Source organism: Typopeltis vanoorti, chromosome 20, assembly GCF_054136105.1.
Source record: "Typopeltis vanoorti isolate ZY-2024b chromosome 20, IOZ_Tvanoo_1.0, whole genome shotgun sequence".
In the NCBI taxonomy this organism is placed as follows: domain Eukaryota; kingdom Metazoa; phylum Arthropoda; class Arachnida; order Uropygi; family Thelyphonidae; genus Typopeltis; species Typopeltis vanoorti.
The window spans coordinates 103,525,332-103,542,386 of NC_143568.1; the positions used below are offsets into that span (position 1 = coordinate 103,525,332).

General features: G+C 35.3%; 1 protein-coding gene across 2 annotated transcripts in view; it reads right to left on the minus strand.

Annotated features, from left to right (window-relative positions):
• The window catches only part of LOC150095737 (putative RNA-binding protein 19), a 288,611-nt gene that overhangs the window by 101,591 nt on the left and 169,965 nt on the right, over positions 1-17,055 (minus strand). For both annotated transcript variants that reach the window (XM_090409907.1, XM_090409904.1), the window contains exons 19-21: positions 13,907-13,984; positions 13,609-13,764; positions 3,696-3,762 (exon numbers count right to left, since the gene is read on the minus strand). In XM_090409907.1, the coding sequence (XP_090266033.1) occupies positions 3,696-3,762; positions 13,609-13,764; positions 13,907-13,984 (301 nt within the window). The remainder of the gene's footprint in view (positions 1-3,695; positions 3,763-13,608; positions 13,765-13,906; positions 13,985-17,055) is intronic.

Sequence of the window (17,055 nt, forward strand, 5' to 3'; positions counted from 1 at the left end):
AGTAAAGGAACATGCCATGTGTGACCAGATACGTGTCACCTACAGTAGATCCAGTACCAATGGAGAACAATGCTACAATTCCCGGGAAAGAACTACGGAAGGATGACTGCCAAAAGTCATTCAGTGAGGGTCAGTATATAGGACAGAACGGAGCAGTCAGCAGAACCACCAGAAATCTTCAAAACTGGTAGGACTGTATGTGATACAGAAAATTTGTGAGTAGATTCTATTGTACTAATGCTAATTAAGAATTGTATGTCCAGTGAACGTCGCTCTGGTAAAATAATTGTAAAGTCGCTATAAGAGATAACTGAGGCTGAGTGTTAGCTAGTATATATTAAGAAAGAATGTCTAGCCAACAATGTTGTTTGTAACAGCCAGTGATTGCCTAAATTTGTAAACAAGTTATTTAAGTATTGTGAATAGTAGATCTAATAGTAAGGTTTACAATTTGAGCTCAAGATAGGCATTACAGAAAATGTTCAATTGTGTATTATATTGTAAAGTAGTTTATTGTCAAAATAAACATGTTTTGTTTGTTTAAAATTATTGCCTGATCTTTGACCAATGCATTGTCTCACAAAAACAATCAAACCTGTGTGCTTAAATAGAAAAATTGCCACAACTGAATAATAGTTAAGGCTTATTTAAGATAGAGATCTTTCCTATTTGTGCAATAACTAATCCTCTCATGCTTTATAATTAATTCAAGATAGTGCAGTCGACAAATAATATAAATTTTTCCTGAATTACATAGTGCGAGAGACAGTAACCTGTACAAGTGAATTGCCTATTCACTAACAGCATGAGCACTTGTAGGAAGTATAAAGGATTACAAGCAGGGATCAAGTTAATCGGATTAGAATAAGGTAAAGTGTATTAAATGGAAAGTAACCGTAAGGAGCACAAACTATGGTATAGTATAATAGAAAGGAAAAATTTGAAGTAAACGTAGTAAAGATAAGAGGTAAATATAACAAAAGGTGCAGTCGACAACCGACACACAATAAACAAAAAAATAAATAAGCAAAATATCACAGGGAGCTTAGTGTACTAGTCAACTCTGTACCTGTATCATTCAATTGGAGGCACTTGTTGGACTAACACGTGGCACACTAAGTGGCTAATGCTAAAAACTGAGTACCATGCTGTGATAAAGTTTTTCACCAAAGAAGGACTTTCTCCAGGTGCTATCAAACAGCAATGGATGATGTTTATGGAGACGCTTCTCCTTAATAGTCCACCATAAAGGAATGGACCAGTTTCGTCTAGGAAGAGAGAGAGCATTGAAGATAATCCTCATGATGGTTGGCCTGTGTAAGTGATGACTGAGGAAAAATGTCTCTCTTGTTGAAGAGGAACTGTTCAATGACAGATGGCCGAAGCTCACAGAAATCTCAGCAAGGTTGGGGCTTTCTATAACAACTGTCTTTCGCATCATTAAGGAGAAGCTTCACACGATGAAGGTCAGTGCAAGGTGGGTGCCCCGACCTCTTTCTTCAAGAAGAAGCACTGTGTGACCTGTTCCTGCAAGTTTTCAGAGCTTTGCCAAGGGAATCAGAGAGAAGTGCTGGAATCCATTGTCACTGGGGATGAAACCATGGTCCTTTATCATGATCCCCTTTCCAAAAGGGAATCCATGGAGTGAAGCAAACCAGGTGAAGCACTGCAGGGAAAAGTCATTGTGAAAAGATCATGGCAACAATCTTTTGGGACTGCCGGGGAATTCTCTTGATGGACTTCGAGGAAACGAATACCACTGTGAATGCAGAATATTATGCTTTACTCCTGCACAAACTGTGTGAAGCCATAACGGAGAAGAAATGAGGAATGCCGAGTCATGGTTTACCTGTTTCACGACAATGCTCCAGTCCATATAGCTATTGTTGCGAAGGCTGCAGTGAAGGACTGTGGCTTTCAGGAGATTGAACACCCACCCTACAGCGCATATTTGGTAATAAGTGACTACTACCTCTTCTCAAAACTGAAGAAAGACCTTTGAGGAAGAAAATTTGCAGATGACAATGAGGTGAGGGATGCAGTTTTAGGTCATTTTGCAAACAAAAGTACAGACTATTTTTTCAAAGGCATAGAAATGCTAATTCAAAGATGTGAAAAGTGTGTTTAAGTAAAGGGAGATTATGTTAAAAAGCAACAGTTTTCATCACCTTTCTATTATCTCTAAAAGTTAGTCAGATTGGAAACTTATGAATCCTCTCATCCATGTCTTCTACAGAAAATTAATGACTTGCGTCCCAAAATCGAATTCATCCTAGAAAAAGAATCTAATGGTACTTTTTATCTTTTCTAGATATTGTTGTTAAATGGGAAGCAGATGGCTCTATCATACTTCTGTAAAAGTTAGTCAGGTTGGAAACTTATGAATCCTCTCATCCATGTCTTCTAAAAATTAATGACTTGCGTCCCAAAATCGAATTCATCCTAGAAAAAGAATCTAATGGTACTTTTTATCTTTTCTAGATATTGTTATTAAATGGGAAGCAGATGGCTCTATCATACTTCTGTATCCCGTAAATCTAATTTCTTTGGCCTTTTATATTTACCAGACATCAGCACATCATCATCATTCCCCAAAATAATGTATTATGAAATCACTGCTATCACAGCAGCTCATACTGTCTGTTCTTCAGAAAAGTCTCTTGAGCAAGAAATTTCTATTATTAAACAAATTCTGCTCTCTCTCAATGGTTACAACCCAGAAATCATGAACTATTTTTCTCCTAATTCTCTGAGAAGAGATGACACCAGCAAGATGATTTCCTTTCCATATATTAAATGCACATCTGAATGTGGTTCTCATATCCTTAAGAAATTTCAACTTGCAGTTATATACAAACCTATCCACCAAATCAGTCTACTTTTACCTTCTCCAAAAGGTAAAGTGCACTCCTTGTTGCTGTGTGATATAGTTTTATAGTTATATTTTTGAATATATATTTTTATACATTCAAAATATATTTCTGAACACCAATCTTACATTGAATTGAATAAACATCATAAGTTAGGTTTTGCAGAACATTAATAACACCAGCTAAAGAACCTTTGGAATGATGCTAAGTTGGTACACAGATGCATCTATGAATGTTGTTTTAAAGAAAGTGCGGAAGTTCTTCATCATTTGAATCTCAACCTTATTGATGGGCTATCTATGCCTACCTCCAGGAAGTTATTAACTGCATTTCTTCTTCTTTTTTTATTCTAACTGTGTAAGTGTATATAACCCAGCATTCTTGCATCTGTGCATGAAGGAATAATCATTTCCCATAGCATGTAATTTTTGAATGTGAATTTTCATTTACACTGATGATGGTTTATGTCTCACAAATCAAAATGTTTGTAAATATGTTATAAGTTTTAAATTAAACACTTTTACTGTGGAGACTTTTGTTATATTTTCAATGGATTTCTCAGACTTAACTCTCCATCAAAGTATTTACACCTGAAACAAGAAGATATTTTTTTACCAAATACACTGACTGTTCTTGGTAAAATGTACTTTCAGTATTTTTCATCATGATACATCAGAGAATAATTTATTTTGCATAAACATTATGCTCAGTATTTTAATCATCTTGGAATACAAAAAAAAAAAAAATAATAAAGTAAAATAAAGAAAATTTACAAAAAAAAAAAAAAAAAAGTAACTACCCTAATAAACCAATCATTTGCATTACCTGGATTTTTAAAATCTTTCTTTTTTGCAATAAACACTGAATGAAGAGCTCCACATTTTTCAAAGTGCTGCAATAGATGATAAATAAGTTAATTCATATACTTATTTAAGGATATTTATGATATCTAAAAATTTAATTAAAAATTGCTTTTAAAATATTGAATATGCAAAATGGAAGTATCATATTTATTATAATCCTATTTTCTTATACTCTCAAAATATTCATTGGGGATGTGAGAAAAGTTTTTTGCTCTTACTAATTCTTTTTGAGAAGTCAGTGTGTAGTTATGTGCAATTTTTGGGATAACTGCACTTCAGATTTATATACTGCTGTATTATAACTATTAGCACAGTGCATGATCAAACCAAAACAAGTTCTCTATATCATTGTACTGCATCTGCACAGTACATCTTCTGACTTCCTTTCAATTTGATTTTTGTAAATTCATTCATGTGTACAGTATATAAAATGATCTGAAGAATTTTATATATGGCTTATAGACAGAAAACGATGACAAAAATAAGCAACAAATATATTTTTTATTTAGAGATTAGTAAGATAATTGGGAAAACATATAATCAGAATGTGAGTAATAAACATAAACAAAAGTTAGGGCAAGCAGATGTGAGGCAAATGCAAGGCAAAACATTATAGAAAGAATGAAAGTGAAATTAAAGAGATAAGAGAAAGTGAACAAGGAAAAGATACAAAAGAGATAGTAAGCAAAGAGAAGATTTTTTCATGGAAATTATTGTTGGAATGAAGGGCTGCATTCCAGCAAAAATGATCTTGGTAACCTGATCAGAGTAATTTCCCAGATAGTACACTAGTAATTCTTAAACTAATCAGTTTCTAGTTCTGAGGATGATAACTTCTGAGAATTATATCAGAGATTGCCAATCCAGATTAACGTACCTATCCTTAAAGAGTTTTATTGGGTTGCCCAAAGCAGTAACAGAGTTTTTTGAAACTACGACCTTATTAAGTAGTTAGCACTTAATAAACCCACATGAGAAAATTTAAGAAAATCTGGTATTACATGATCCAAGCCAAGTGCTCTGGAAGACAAAAATATATGAAGTGCTAACAAGTGACAGACTAATTTGGAGGAAAATTGTTGATAGGAGATTGGTAATAATGTACACATAGTTGTGTACATACCAGGAATTTGATTATGATGCAAATTTTCACATAGATTAGCTTTCTTACATTTTTCTCTGTATTCCCTTAGTCCATTCCTAAGAAGTAAGTCAGTTGCTGAACGTGTTTCCTAGGAATTTTTGAGCTGTATTCTTCTTTTCATGAATCCCTCCTTCACTGCTTGAGTCAACCAGGAAGTCACTGATTTTTTTTATACTTATAAACAGCTTCATGACATAATTCTCTGTCTGAATCAATCAGTGCTTTCTTCAGATTATTTTATTTTTTATTAATAATATGATAAAATTAATTTTAATCAGTTAATTATTTAATCTGGTTCTCAAACTGAGAACTGTAGCAAACTAGTATTATGTATTATTTTTTCAAATGGATACTAGGTTTTTAGGACACAAATACTTAGTAAGTAGTTTGGAGCTAACTACAGCTAAACTTTGTTGTAAAGAGCACAGAAAGAATTAGATCACAGGTGTAATGAGTGAAAAAAGCCATAATGATTTTAATTTATGTATATTCCATACAATTGCTCACTTTTATAATGAGCATACTATACAGATATACAGTACAAATTTTGGGCACCTATACAAACATTCTTAATTGCTTGGGTAATTCTTGGAATACTCAATTTTTGGAACAGACAAAAAAAATGAAAGGAATGTCTTAGCTTTTATGACCATTTGCATCAAATTACAGGCGAATTTATAACCTAATCTTATCCTTGGGGGACTAACCCCTTACTTCCTACCTCTCCAGTGTCTAGCCTCTGGCCTCCATCCCTCAAATTTACCCAAACACTGCCATGACTGTAAAATCAGTTAAAAATTAATCCTTCCATTGGAAACATGTCTCTCGATATGCAAAAAAGTTGAAATTATTTATGAGTTAGAATGTGATGTGAAAAGTTTTAAATCGTGTAAAAAGTTTGTTGTCCTCTTCAACAGTATCAACATTGTGGAAGAATAAAGATGTTTACATATTGGTATTGGAAAACAACATAGTGAAAAAAAAAATTATAAAGTGTGAGCTTACAAACATTGATAAAGCATTACTTCATGGTTCACTGCACAAAGTGCTGGATTCTCAATAGACAGTCCGATCTTGAAAACTCGAGTGAAAAAAATTTACTAAACAATTTGGATGTGACGATTTTGTATGTAACAACGGCTGACTAGATCGATTTAAAAACTGACATAATATCGTTATGTCAGTTTTAAAAAGAGTAACTAGAATCATGTTTATTTTTAATTATGGAGAAATAAACCATGTTTAGTATTAAGAATATTGTTTTAAAATTATGGACAAATAATTTGTGTTTAATATTAAGTGTATTGTACTTGTGAAAAAATGTTGGAAGTTTTTCCACTTCGTTATACTATAAATTAAAGATACCAAGAAATTATATACTTGGTTTAATCCTATATTCAAGTGTAAGCAAACAAAGTTTGTGCCTGAAGTATTTTCAGGACTGGGGCAACTCATATATAGAAGCTAATGACTTCCCATCACTTGCTTTAGTATCCCATAATGCAAAGCACATATCCTTGTGGACATGCATAATGCTATTATTATACATGTCTAATCCAGAGTATTTTAGTAATAAGGTGTGATACCTTTTGGCTACTCATATATGAAAATATGACTTATGCATTACTGCAACCTTAGTATCACCTCTGGTTCTCACTCACACTGACGAGACCTCAATAAAGGTTGAAACCGGTCTGGGTAGTGACCCTTCCCATAATGCATAGCATTATACATGTCTGTAAGGATATGTACTTTGCATTATGAGATACTAAGGATGTGATGGGGGGAAGTGATTAGCTTCTATATACGAGTTGCCCAAGTCCTGAAAATACTTCAAAAAATTCCTCCACTTCTTCCTCAGAACCACTGTGGGACCATACATACATGAAAATCTTTGTCCAATTTCTTATTCTGAAATCTCAAATCACTGTACTTGCAATTGACTGCTATTCAAGAAATTTATCTTTCTGTTTACTTTGAATGCCACAGCTATTCTTTCCTTTTTACTGATGCATATTTTCAGAATATAACATGTTACAGTTATTATTTGGCAAGATTTAAACGCTCTTTTTTTTGTCAGAAAGAAATCAGAAGTATACTCAATAGTTTAGATACCAACAAGTATTCTAGTTCTAATGGTATTCCTCCCATTGTGTTAATTTGTGCTCTAGAACTAACGCGTCTTTCCAATCTTTTCTGTTTACCTAGATCTACTTGTCGCCATGGAAACAAGCTTATAATGAATCCATTCCAGGATTTAAAAAAATCAATAAAAAAAAAGAAACCATCAAACTGTCATCCCATTACTTTCACCTCGTTTCTCTTAAAAATTGTGGAGCAATCATCAAGAGACTTTTTTTTTTTATTTTTTACCAGCTAGAGACCTACTTGCTAATTTGTGACCAGCAATATGGATTTTATCACTCTCAATTCACAGCTAGTTTCCTAGTCATTACTGCTTACCTTGGCTACAAGACGAGAAAAGGGTAAGAAAAATTCATGGTTACCAGTGACATTTCCAGGACCTTTGATTGAGTCTGACAGATGGACATATTCACAATATTGTGACTGAGAAACCATCTACCATGAATGACCAGAAAGGAAGTTAGTAACCAAGTTGCTAGATGGCTTTCTCAATTACTCTTTCAAAGGATTCTGTTTTTGACTTATGTCTGTTCTACATGTATTTTCATACAAATGTTCTGTTGATTGGCTACCATCAATATTCTGACTTCTTTTCCTCCTCTTTTATTGGAACAGCATCCTTCATTGGCTTTCCCAAAGACTACAAAATTCAATTGTTCAAAAAACACATAAACAGATTCCTTCTTTTATGCATATACCCACTCACCCACAAACATACAGAGTGATTTCTCAATTATTTGACTTTCAAATAATCAAATCCTTATTAGTTAGCAAGACAAAATGCTTCTGAAAATAACTGTAGAAGAGGTGGTAAGGCACTTAGTAGTAACTTGGTAAATGGGGGGGGGGGGTATTGTTCTGCAGTTTTTGAAGATGGGTTAATGGGATAATGGGGTTAATGTGAAGATACCAGGAAGAAGATGAGGCAGAAATCACGAAAACATTTGGATTATGGAATGATGAGAATGAACAAGTTGTTGGAATGTGAATTGCTTGTTTCTGTGAAGGACAGTTAAAGTTAGTAAGAGAATATAAAGAATAGAAATTGATTTTTCATGGAATAAGAGAGGAGGAATAGATAAAGGACTATCACAGGAAGTTTTCATATGGAAAGCTAGTGGTGGATAATTCATAATGAGTATTTTGAATCAGTGGAGGTCTCATGATAATTAAAAACATTTTAAGAAATAAAATAAAAAAACTGGAAAAAAAATAAACTAAACAGTTGGATGATAGACGACAACAACATAAAAACATTCACTATTTGCTTTTTTTGGTAAAACCTCTTTGTTCGTTTCAAAGTTCAAATTTTTACCAACAACATAGGATCGATGTTGAGTATGAGGATAGCTTGAGGGAATGTGAACTGCAGAGCTTGAAAATGAAATAAAGAAAATACGACAAAGAGTAGCAACAGAAAAAAACAGTTCTTTTTAATGGAATGAAAGGGAAAGTGTAGATAAAGGATCATCAATGACCAATAACATGAATAGTTTCATTTTTAGGTCCTGGTAATCTGAGAGTAGTCCTACTAGAGACCAAATCATCATCAATATTAAATTCCTGATATGCACCCTCAGAGTGAAAGTGTATGGGATATTATGACAGTATGAAATGAAGTTTATATCATTACTATCTATCAACAATTTTCCTTCAAATTATTCTATTCTATCAGGGCTCAAATATTTCAAATCCAATATATTTCAGTACTCTAAAGCACCTCTTACTGTATCAATACACATAAATTTTGATTTTCCTATGGGTCTTTTTTTCTGCCATAAAACACATTTTTCCTCCCACTCCCATTAAATTTTAACAGTGTCATGTTCCTTCCTAATATTCTTATGTTTAACATGATTCTGCCATCAATGCCATCTGTTTGCTCCCTGATTCTTTCTCAGAACTCTCCCTCCCATATCTGTGGTCTATAGTCTTTGATAAAGCGTTTATTTCTAACCCAGCTCTCAGATCCATATGCTCAATAGGCTTGAACAATATTTTGTATATTGTTAGTTTGGTGTTCTGATTAACTTCTCTCTTATTCCATTTAAATTTATTCAGTTGATTTCCTACTATACCAGCACTCCAAATTCTGTTGTCTATTTTAATGTTTAATTTGTCATCTGCATCTACATTCAGTAGAGAGGGGTGCAATCCTAGCTCGCCTCCTCGTGGTGCATCCTGGATAACGCTAAAGAGCTAGAGCGACTTGGCAACCAGACTATCTTCTCGATCTGCTAGTTACAGCACACATGAACTCAAACACACGAATTAGCTCTATTAAGGGCAAGATGACTAGGAATATTGGACCTGTAGTTTGAATTTGCCACTAACATTGAGAGTATATGTAGAGCAAAATGTGAATACCTCTCAAAGATTTTATATGACAACAATGTCGATGTTGTTCTTATTCAAAAGATTCACTGTAAGGATGAGGATCAGCTCCACCGCAGGAGCCGAATTCCTGGTTACATTATCATTGGAGCCACTTACCATCATGCGTATGGCCTTGCCACCTATATACGTAATATCCTAGAAGATTCCCACCTCGTTACAACCAGCATTGTCGGCAATGTACATCTGATAACAACTATGATAGGGAACATAACCATTACCAAAGTGTATAAACCCCCTGCTCTCTTGTGGCCTCCACAAGTTCTACCAGCGCACAACCACCCTGCGATGCATATAGGTGACTTTAACAGCCACGACACGCTATGGAAATATGCTTCCAACAATGAATGTGGAGAGACTTTGACTGAATGGGCAGAAATTCACAACATGCACCTAATTTTCGATGCAAAAGATAGATCTTCCTTCAGGTCAGCAGCTTGGAACAGGGAGTACAACCCCGACCTCTGCTTCGTCACTCAAGACAACAGTGGACGACCGTTACTTACATCGAGGAGAGTTCTCTCCTCGATGTAAGTAACGGTCGTCCACTGTCTGTTGTCTTGAGAGGCCAACATAGACCAATTATATTAGAGGTTGGTCTGCAGGTACCCCTTGTCAGATCCAACACAATGTCCCCGTTGGAAATTCCAGAAAGCTGACAGGGATACATTTGCTGCCTGTCTTGACAAAATGTCCGTTGGATCCTTCCAACAAGCAGTAATTACAAGAGATTCGCAGGAGCTGTCTTAGCTGTAAGTATGGTGAGAAGATCATACCAAGAGGCTTCCGGAAGGAGTATGTCAGGATGAGGAAATCAGGATGAATTCCTGTTGAAGACAGGCCAAAAAGCTCGACAGTGGTTGGCTTGCTTTTTCTCTGACATCCTCCAGACTGGTAGACTTCCAAAAGAGTTTAAGAGGACAAAAATTATCCCTATCTTAAAACCAGGAAAAATTAACAAACCAGAAAACTACCGACCAATTGCCCTGCTCAGCACCTGCTATAAACTCCTAGAAAGGCTCATCCTTAATAGAATTGCCCCTAAGATAATAGAACAAGTCCCAGTGGAACAGGCTGGATTCAGACATAAACGAAGCTGCTGTGATCAGGTTCTGTCACTCACCACACACATATAGAGGCAGGCTACCAACAATGCTGGAAAACAGCTGTAGCTTTTTGTAGATCTTACCGCAGCTTATGACACAGTCTGGAGGCATAGCGCAGTCTGCAAGTTGCTCCGCGCAGTCCCATGCAAAACAATAGCAAAACTAATAGATAACATGCTAAGCAACTGCCTGTTCCAAGTGTGTATGGACAAGAACAAAAGTAAACAAAGAACACTGGATAATGGATTACCACAAAGGTCAGTTCTGGCTCCCCTCCTTTTTAACTTATAGATCACAGATATGCCTCATACCGCCTCTAAGAAGTTTGCTATGCTGATGACATTGCTCTAGCCACCAGGCACACCAATTTTACTACAATGGAAGATAACGACCTTGCAGTCCTAGATGAATACTTCAGCAAATGGAGATTACGCCCAAATCTTACAAAACAGAAGTTTCATGCTTCCACCTGAACAATAACCAGGCTAACAAAGAACTCATGGTCTACTTCAACCACAAATTGCTACGCTACAACAGATTCCCGAAACATCTGGGCATCACTCTGGATAGAACACTATCTTTTAAACCACATCTCATTAACACAGCATCCACGCTAAAAACAAGAAACATACTGCAAAAAACTATGTGGAACAACTTGGGGTGCCTCAACAACAACGCTTTGCTGCACTGCTCTTGGCCTCGTTTACTCTACAGCTGAATACTGCTCACCCGTATGGCTGATCAGCGTCCATGTGTATTTGGTTAATGCCCGGCTTAACATGACTATGCACCTTATTTCTGGAACTATAAAATCAACCCCAACTTACTGGCTCCCAGTGCTAAGCAACATCCTGCCTCCACACATCCACAGATCCAACTTTCTTCTACATGAATACAGCAAAATCATGGAAATTCAAAATCTTCCAATCCATGAAGACATCCCACCCCTAGAAATAAACAGGCTAAAGTCAAGGCACCCTCCAATCTTAACAGCAAAAATTCTTGCAGAGACAAGTTTCAACATGAAGGAGAAGTGGAAAGAGTCCTGGTGTAACACTTCAATAGGGACCTTCCATGAATTCCATGAATAAGTGGACCCAACACAGATACCTTTGGGTTTTGACCTACCTCAGAAAACTTGGTCTGCCCTTAACCGAATCCACACCAACCATGGCAGATGTGCAGACCACCTTTACAAATGGGACATGATTGCCTCAGCCAGGTGCGACTGTGGATCACCCCACCAGACAATTAATCATATTACAGCAGAATGTGTCCAATGTGCATACAGTGGAAACCTGTCAGACTTCATCCATGCTACACCAAGTGCAGTCGACTGGATAATCAACCTAGACATTCAGTTGTAGCCTATTCTTGATTGTCTCTTTTATGACTGTATTATGTCTTATTATTGTACATATGTCTATTACTATGTCCATATATATTAAGGATTAATGTAATGTCAGTTTTCATGTTTGAGCCATACGCTAAATAAATAAATAAATTCAGTAGAGAAATTGCTCTGAAGTTCTCATGTTCATTTTTATTTCCTGTGTTATAGGTTGGTACTATGAAAGCTCTGATTCAAATTCAATATGAAACCCAAATTTCAGATCAGGTCTTCTGAATTATGCAGACTGTAAAACTTCTATAGCTCCATATTTGAGCATTTCAGGTCAAATATCTACTCCAGCTGCCTTCTTACATTTTAGATTTTTGATGGCTTTTTTTACTTCAAATATTAATATGAACATCTGATTGCATTCTTCTTGAATATTTTCTGCCATTGTGCTGTTACTGCTTGTTTCATTTAGCAGATTTCAAAGTAATTACTCCAGATATCTAGAATATCTTTATCTTCAGTTTTTATGTCACCTTTATCATCTTTGTCTTTTGCAGTATTCTTTACACACTGCTCTCTTACATTTTTCTCTGCATTCTCTCGAAGCACAGGCTAAACTTAACAAGAACTTCTGATAAGCTTTCTTCTTTTCCTTGAATGACTCTAACTTTCTGGATTGACCATGGAGTTCTGATTTTTCTATTCTTGTTGACAACCCTCACTACATGTCTCTACTAAATCAATCAGTGTTTTTTTCAGGATCTGCCAGTGAATCGCCAAGGTTTGGGTTTTGTTTTCAAACTCTTTAGTTTCTTTTTTTAAATAATATTTGTGTATTTGAGTCTACAGTTAACCTCTGAAAGCTGCTCAACTTCGTAATTTTTTGAACTTTCTCATATATTTTTCTTTTCTATATTATATTCATTTTTATCCTGCTCAAAACTAAATGGTGATTGGTTTCTATTTGAAATTCCCTGTACACACTCGTATCCTGAATTAAATGTGAAGATTTCATCATCAATGGCAACATAATCAATAAGATTTTCTTATTTCTTGTGGCATCTCTCTCCATGTGAATTTGTGTACATTTTTATGATGGAACACCGTGCTAGGAATGGCTAGTCCATGCCCTCTTACAGAAATTTAACAGGTACTTACCACCATATCAGCTTTACTAAAAATAATGGCAAATTTTTCACAAACATTTCTATATGTCTGTTAATCATTTCCTAAACTGCTGCTCAGATCTCCAACAAGGATTGTTGGAGATCTGGATTGATGGATATCTTTTTCTTTGGGTCAGTTGTCCTTCTCTAATGCTTAAAAAAATTCCTTCCCTTCTTCCTCAGTAGAACCTTCTTTTGGCCACAGGCACAAATAAGTCTTGCTGTCTAATTCCCCATCCTGATATTTGCCCACATCACTCTACTGGATACTGCCTGCCATTCCAGAAGATTCATTCCCATACTGAATGTTGAATACTTAGCTATTTCTTTTCTCTAAACATTACTGCCTCAATATAACATATTTGTTGCTTAGACCAAATGATATATACAAAAAGAACTTGTTCAAGCTACTACCATGAAAACTGTAGGAGAAATAGTGGACAATCCATAGAGTTTTAGAACTCTGTGGAGGTCTGATGATAAGTGACAAAATAATTTAAAAATTAACCAGAAAAAAACACTTTAATTTAAATGGCTGGATGACAGATCATTCTATCATAAAAACAGCCCTCACTTACTTTTTTCAGTGCCATTTCATTTGTTTCAAAGTTCAAATTCTTTACAAACAAGGTAGTATCAGGATCTGTTTTTTCTTCTTCTTCCTCCTCCTCATTTTGCTGTAATGACTGATTCTCCATTTTCTCTATTGTTACTCCTTCACCAGCATGATTATTCTATAATATTTATTAAAAATATTTTTTTACATCCACTGAAAGAAGTTTTAAAAAATACAACTAAGAAACTAAAGAAACGCCGCATAAATCTAAAAAAGAATTTTTTTTTTTTTTTTAAATATGACATTTAATAACTACTCACCTTACTATTCTCTTTTCCTTCAGAATGAGAAAGCACATCCACTGGAGCCCATTCAAGATACAAAGGCACATTGTAAAACTAAAATATCAAAGAAAGTAGGCTCAAGTCTTAAACTTCAGTTTTAAAAATTCAAAATAATTACAGTGATATTTTTCATAGTATTACCATGTGAAAGTGAATACCATTAATCTATAATAACAAAATAACATTGGGCAGAAATAATTTTAATTCAGCTGGCTAAAACTCTTCAAAATAACATTATAACTGTTGCAAATTGATTCTCTGGAAAGAAAAAAAGTAGTCAAGTTAAGTTTAATCTTGTCTATCAATTAAATTTAAACTTTATTTTGAACACTGATACCAGCTGTGACAATTTCAATATCTATAACTTTGACATTATTAAGTCACCTTGTGACTTAATTAGGAAACAACTATATAAAGTATAAATGTATATATACATTTAAATATTTAGCATAAAACTCTCTGCTAATGATATAAAAATGGGTAGAATGGTCAGTTGTTTGAATGACCAGTTGTATGCAGGATATTCTTAAATGATTACAACAGTGGAGTTTAAAATTTAATGTAGAACAATAAGATAGTATTAGATGTATAATTTCAATTAATGGCTTTAGAAAGAGTTGATGAATACAAGGATTTAGGCATTTCGGTTGACTGGAAATTTGACATCAGAAATCATTGTAGGTTGAATAATAATAATAAATAAATAAATATCGTTGCCCTTATATGGTTAGAACAATACTTGGATTATGCCTTATCAATAATTTACACATATTTTTAATAGATGTCAAGAGAATCAAAGGTATTGAAAGATGATTTGCTAAGTGTATGTTGACTTATCATGACAGTTATGAGAATGGTTAGGTGTAATATGTTGGATTTATCTAATAGGAGATTTAAATAAAGTTTATAAGTTAGCATTGGGAATATGTGAGATAGCATAGGACAGGATAGGATAAGATAGAGCAAGGGTATAAGATTATATGATATTATATAAATTTGATAATTTATATATAACTTCAAGAAAGCATTAGATAATTTTAGTTGGAGGATGAGTTTGAAATGAAGTAAATTTTATGTTAAATTACTATCAAGTCAACTTTAGGTTTAATCCAAGGAATAACACACTCAAAATGCACTATGTTGAGAAAAGTATTTGGACATTTAGTTGTGGTCAAAAAAATAATTTAAAATAATGTTTTAATTACATTTCTAGTACTGAGTGGGACCACCTTTGGCCTGAATGACAGCATCTACCCTTTGGGCCATGCCTTCAACCAATTTCATATGTTGCAACAGGGATATTTTTCCATTCCTTGTACAAAGCTACCCCCACTGCTGATTGTGATGGTGGCTGTGGTCTGGAGTGAATTCAGCCATTCTAATTCGATATTGGGGTTAAGGTTCGGACTTTGAGTCAACCAGTTCAACACTTCGTTTTGTAGAAAGTCTCGGACATGCTGTGTAGTATGGCATGGTGCACTGTCATACAGAAACATGCAAGGATCACTGCCCAAGTACTTCCACAGTGTCAGAAGCATGAAGTTGTCCAGGAAGGCATCGGACATCATGCTTCTGGGCACGTCCACACACGGACCAAGCCCCATCCAACTGAAACATCCCCATACCATTACTGAGATTCCATCAAACTGGATAGTTGAAATGATGCAGTCCTGCTGGAACCGTTCCCTGGGTAATCTCCAAATCCAAACAAGACCAGCAGAGTGAAACATTTGGAAGTGTGATTTGTTGCTCCACAGAACCCTTTTCCAATCATTTACAATCTAGGAGTGGCGTAAAAGACACCAGTCCAAACGTCATTTGGCATTGGGGGGGGGGGGGCTTAATTGCAGCAGCTCTGCCATGGTAACCTAAGGCATGCAACTCTCTGTGGACAGTTCTAGTGCCTGACAGATTCTCGGAATGCTCAAACATTCCGAGACAGCTCGTCAATCTCAGTCAGTGAGTGTCAGGGGCCTGTCCCAGGATGCTTTCCTGCTGTGGTAGCACCATCAACTTTCCATCTACAAATGACATAATGCAACAGTGGATTTCAGTATACTGAGATAGGTAGCCATGTCAATGACAAAAAGACAACAGATGTGACACCCAACTACCACCCCTCATGTTGGAAGTCCAGTTCAGCTGAATGTGGAAGTCCAGTTCAGCATCTTGACATCAAGTACAGTGCAAAACATGCAACATATCCCACCTTTTATTACTAGACTTACACAGACGCTTCCTGAATATCTGCACATGGTAGGTTCCTAAATTTGCATACCGTATTTTCCGGTGTATAAGACGCACTTTTTTACCTCAAAAATTCATCTTAAAAATGGGGTGCGTCTTATATAACAAAGGCAAAGTTTGTTTCCTCTTTTCAAAGTCATACGCACTCCCTTTTATGTTCCAAGATCTTTGTAGGCGGTTAATGGTGCAATCAAATTGATGGGTGACCTTCACGTGACTTCTAGCGCATCATTGGCTAAGAACAGGGAGTCCCTATTCAAGTTTCATAATATCTTATCAGAGTAATCAGTTACCAATGTTTATCAGTATTGAGTCGACATGTTGAGATATTTTGTGTTCAGTTTGATATTTCCTCGTAGATTTTAGTGATGGAAAAAAACAGGCGACATTCATATACTTCAAGTTACAAATTGCAGGTTGTAAAATATACAGAAGAACACGGGAATAGGGAAGCTGAAAGACATTTTGGACTTCCACCTACAGAAAAAATGATTAGAACTTAGAAATGATTAGAAGAAAAATGAAAAGATGATGAATGCCGGTGTACATCAGCTAACACCAAAGGGTGCCCTGAAAGTGTGCGAGTGGGTTAAGCCATCTTGGTTGAAAATGAATGAACAAACTATTGTTAAATCTTTCTTGAAATGTGGAATTAGCAACACCCTTGATGGAAGTGAAGATCATTTCTTATATGAAGATGATGATGATGATGAAGAACAAGAGGAAGAAGAAAGAAAAGAAATTAATGATGATAGAGAAGAGTCAGATGACAGTGACATGGGTTTTGCAGGTTTCTGAAAGGTCAGTTTACTATTAAAAATTACCTATTATTTTATCCATTCATTTTTTTTAAAATCATACTTTAAAGTTCAGGTAAA